The 5,100-nt window shown below is 48.4% G+C and overlaps 1 protein-coding gene across 1 annotated transcript in view; it reads left to right on the plus strand.

Annotated features, from left to right (window-relative positions):
• Positions 1 to 1,610, plus strand: part of BPIFB4 (BPI fold containing family B member 4) — a 51,235-nt gene extending 49,625 nt beyond the window's left edge. The window contains 1 exon segment of the mRNA XM_006144000.3: positions 1,384 to 1,610. Coding sequence (XP_006144062.2) covers positions 1,384 to 1,407 — 24 coding nt within the window. The 3' untranslated portion in view covers positions 1,408 to 1,610.
• Positions 1,611 to 5,100: the final 3,490 nt, after the last annotated feature.

Consider the following 5,100-nt stretch of genomic DNA (forward strand, 5'->3'; position numbering starts at 1 on the left):
TTTGCCTGCAACAGTTATTACTGTGGCATTTACCTATTGGTGCTTTTCTATTTCTAGAATTCCTTTTACATTTATTAGTTGGAATTCTACCATAAAGAAGAGCTGTCCAGGGCTGGCCCCATGGCTTAGTGGTTAAACAAGCCAGATTCCACATGAGCACCTGCATTTCGAATCCTGGCCCTGGGAAAAAAGGCTTGGGAAAAAACATGCAAGGAGTGTGTGCATGAACGCATGCTCCAATGCCCAACAGGTGGAGGAACGGAGGGGAGGGAACTGTATCACGGCCATGCCCACCGGGGGTGCTGCCTCCCTCTCCATTTCTCTGTCTCTGTCTAAGAAGTGCACATGGCCTCTGGCAGTGACAAAAAATTAAGTAAGAACTGTCCCTTCTCCCTCATTTATTTATTCGTTCAATTATTTATGTTAATATACACTCATAGTTATTTTGTTTTATGGGTTATAATCTATTACTTTTATTTATTCATTATTCTTTATTTTTTAATTGCCAGAGGGCATGTTTTTCAAGCCATTGGAGCCAGAATTGGAACCATGGTTGGCCCTGTGAGATCCAGCTCCCTTAACCACTAAGCCACAGGGCTGGCTTTCATAATCCATTACTTTTGTTATTTATCTTGTTATAGAATTTTTTTTGAGAGGTTTTTGCTATAGGGCACATGCACTCACCAGAAAGACAGAGAGAGACAGAGAGACAGAAAGCAAGAAATCACCCCCGAGGGGAGATGGCCATGCCACAATCCCTTCTCCTCCATTCTCCTCTCAGAATCTTGGGCAAGCATACACACACGCCTGGTGTGAGTTTAAGGCACAGAGTCTGGGATTTGAACTGTAGTCGACTACATGGGAGTCTAGCAACATAGCCAGTATGCCAACTGCTAATCCCCTGTTGTAGAATTTTTAAAAAAGAATTATTTATTTTAATTTTATTTATTCTTATTATTTTTAACATTTGCTACCGGGAGCATGTGCTCACCAGAGAAAAAGAGAAAGAGGGAAAGTGAGAAAGCAAGCCACCAGGTCTGGGACTTGAACCACGATCGACTATGGGGGAGTCCAGTCCCTTAACCACTGTGCCACCTGCTGGCCTCAGTAGAATGTTTTTTATTATGAAAGTTGGATTTCACAAGATGGCAGAGAGCTTAGGCCTACTTCTCTTATTTGGGGGAGGAGGAGATGAGAGACAGGGAGCGGCATGTCTTGCCCAAGGTCCTCTGTACAGGGCAAGATAATGACATAGCCAGGTGACCCTCAGACACATGTGACTCCATCATCACTGCTGTTTAGAGTTACTGCTTCCCAGAAATGTCACTCACCTAATCCAGAGCCACCCAGCCACTCAACGGCTTCTCTGTTCTGTCCTCCAAGGACCTCCTGGTGTTGAGCGCATGAGTGACAGAGGCAGAGTTGCTGCCACAGCGAGAAGAAGCCAGAACCAGCCCAGAAAGCCTCTGCCCGGACACAAGCTCTCGACCTGCGTCCTTTCAGCCCCCACGACAAGCCCCACCCCATCCCGCCAACCCTCTTCTCCTCACGCACCCCACCCCAGAAAGGATGCAGCCACCGTCCCATGGACAAACCAGGACATCCACAGTCGGCTCCAGCAGGGGGAGAGGTGTCACCAGAGGACTGAGGCCTCGCGGACCCCTAGCCACTCCACATTGTGTACTTCACGCTTTCAATAAAAGATTCCACTTCCCTGCAGTCGGGGCATCTCCACGACAGGCCCTCCCTCAGGGTCGGAGTGGCTTTTTCCCTCCTGTCTGTGCCTAGATCCCCAGCAGTTGTCGCTTCAGCCGGCCAGAGGGTGGTTCAGTCCATGGATGAAAAATGTCAGGCACGGAAGGGCCCACGGAGGAGCAGACAGAAGCCAGCATTCAGCTCTCCTTGCCCTTGTTCTGCACTCACTTGGGCTAGTCTCTCTTGCCTCCGTTTCCCCCGCTTCTCAGCACCTGGGGAGGCAGGACTCAGGAGCAGTGAGTTCGGGATCATCAGGTTCATGCTGCCCGCAGGACTGTGCCATTTTGACAAACATCTCCTCCCTTCAACTTTTAGGTGCCTCCCCTCTTCCTCTTCAGTTTTCCCAGCTTGTGCCTTGGCAGGTCCTGAAGGATGGGTGGGTGTATCCCAAGTCCCTTCTGCCATCCTCCTGGGAGCTCAGGTTTGCTGAGTGCTCACTGTCTGCATGCTGAGCCCCATCCTCAGACTTTGGGACAGGATTTCACTAACCCTTATGAGAGCACCACAGGGTGGGTACCAGAACAGTCCCTATTTTGCAGATGGGAAAACCGAGAAGTGCGGTGACTTGCCCAAGGTCACACAGTTGCAACCCAGCAGAGCTAAGGTTCAAACTTGATCATCAAGCTCCAGAGTGCCTAACAGCTCACCACTCTGCTTCTGCTCACAAGATGCAGGGGGAATCCCTGGACTGAGCTTGCCCCCCAAGTTGCACAGTCCCCTGTGGAAAGAGACTCAGAGACTCCCACACTGTACTCAGATGCTTCTACTGGGAAGAGGTATGTCATCTGCTCACGTTTCATTGGCCAAGGCAAATCACGTGATCCTGCATGACCTGCTCAGGAAGGGAAGGAAAATCAGATATAGTGGCGATCACAGTAATATTTCCCACACTCCCCCACATCTCCTGGTAGATGGAGGCTGGAGAAGTGGCTGAGGGGTGCCAGGGCTCCTGTGGCCACATGGATACAGGATACCTCGTGCTTCTAGATCCAACCTAGAGAGGCAGAGATGCAGTGGCCCAGAAACCAAGCAAGGAGACGCCCCAGCCAGCCCTCTCTAAGCATGTCCCTAATTTAGAAACAAAGTCCAATAAGACTGTCTGTTCAAGGAAAACCATCAATAGAACCTGGTCACTGTCCCCTCAGAGCGACTCTCTCCCTACACCCCTTCCTGGATGGTGAGGGAGACAACCCATCTCTTTAGGGGAGAAATGACCACAGGGCATCCTACCGAGAGGGTTTCCTGCACAGGACAGCTCTGAACACAGCTGTTCTCCACCCTCGCATCAGGAGGTCACTAAAGAACAAGGATATTGGAGTTGGAAGACGGGGGCGCAAGCTCCATCTCTGTTGTTTGATTATGAGGCCCTTCCCTTTCTGAACCTTCGCCTTTCTCCCTCTGTACAATGGATCACAATAATAGTAACTGCACTCTGTGATGAGTGTGAAGATACTAAGTAAGATTTTTTTCCTGAGATGGATTAGCCCTGGGATTGCATACAGGAAGTGCTCGTTACGTGCTCACTGTGGTTAGTAACGGCAACTCGTTCCTGAATTGGGACCCACTGGAACCCCTTGCCACTGGTCAGAGGACAAAGCGGGATGCTCAGCATGTCTCCTGGGGACACCTCCTACAGCAAAGGCAAAGGCCATTCCCAGAGAGAGCTCCATGTCCAGGCAGAGTCAGAGGGCCTATGTAGGGCAGTTTTAGGAGAGTTATTTGATCCAGATTCTAGCCTTAAGATGGTGCAGAAGTATCGAATTCCTGGGGCCAGCAGGTGGCATGGTAGTTAAGGTGCTGGACTCTCCCACGTGGCTGATTGTGGTTTGAGTCCTGGACATGGACACTTGAAATCACACCGGATACATGTGCATCCATGTCCAAAATTCGAGGAGGAGAATGGAGAAGGTGGGATTGTAGTATGGCCATTCTCCCTGGGGGACGACTTCTCACTTTCCTTCTCACTGCTCTCTCTGGTGAGTGCATGTACCCTATGGCAAAAACCTTTAAAAAAAAAAGAAAAGAAAAAGAAAGAAAGAGAGAAAGAAAGAAATATTAAAATCCCTTTTACACAATAAATATTTTTCTCCTAGTGATTTTTTTAAGAGTTGTTTATTTGTTTGTTTTGGTTTTGGTTTTTTAGTCTTGTTTTCTTTCACTTAACTATGTTTTGGTTTTGATTTTTTAGTCTTGTTTTCTTTCACTTAACTATTAGCAAGCTAAACTATTGTGTTGTCTGGTCCAATAGCAGACCTCTGGCTGGTCATTCATTCATTCTTTGCCTGACAATGTTTCAGGCACTGGGAATTCTATACTTGACAAGGAAGGTAGGGCTCCTGCCTGCGTGAAGCTTAGATTCTAGTCCATAGGACAGACCTTAAGTAATAAGTCTATATAAGCAATAGTAAGTAAATAAACAAACATAGAGACCATTTTGAGATTGTCTTGAGGGCTGCAAATGGATTGAACTGGGGTACATATCCGAGAGGTACCCCTGGGAGGTCAGCGATGGTCTCTCTGAGGAGGAAACGTGTCATCAGAACGCTTCCCCTCCCCAGGATCCGGGATTTCTGTCTCTGCTTCATTCCTTGGTAAGGCCCAAACCTGAGCCCCTGTTGGGGGAAGGACTCAGAGAGAAGCAGGTGGGGCTTTCTGACCAGCCTGCCCTGGAAGAGCTAGAGGGGCAGAAGTCCCACCTTAGAGGGCAGTGACTGGGGAGGAAGCCACTAGGTCCCTGTCATGGCTGTGTCCCCACCTTCCAGGGCATTAGAATCACCTCCTATAAATCCTCATGAATTCATCTGCTCATTTCCACCTCAGCTTCGTTCTGGCACTGTTCCCATCCTCTGTCCCCTGGACCACCGTTCCAATGTCTTCAAAGGTTCCCTCGCTTTTACTCCCACTCCTACTCTTCATTCTCCACTCAGCAGGCAGATGATCTTTTTAAAATTACAGATCCAACCACCTCCCTGTCCTGCTTCAAGCCCTTCCACAGGCTTTTCATGGCACGTAGGACAAATTCCAGACCCTTTACCTCTGCCCACAAGGCCGTATGGGGTCTGTCCCTTTCCTAGATCCTTTGCTCCCTGGTCTTTTGCTGGACAGGAGCAGTGAAGCCCTCCTTAGCCCACTCCTATCCCTTTCTCTGGAGTCCTGCACCAAACTGGGTCAGAGATATTGCAATGCATTCTTATCCTTCAACAAGTTTGATTTAGTATGTTATTTAAGTTTAAAAAAAAAAATTGGGGAGGGAATTATGGATAACTTATTTCATTCTCCATCAGTTGTGATTTCTCAAAAGTCAAAGGATATGCCCAGGCCTTGCAAAGTTAAACAATGGAAGTA

Source organism: Tupaia chinensis, unplaced genomic scaffold (assembly GCF_000334495.1).
Source record: "Tupaia chinensis unplaced genomic scaffold, TupChi_1.0 Scaffold000115_1, whole genome shotgun sequence".
NCBI lineage: Eukaryota > Metazoa > Chordata > Mammalia > Scandentia > Tupaiidae > Tupaia > Tupaia belangeri.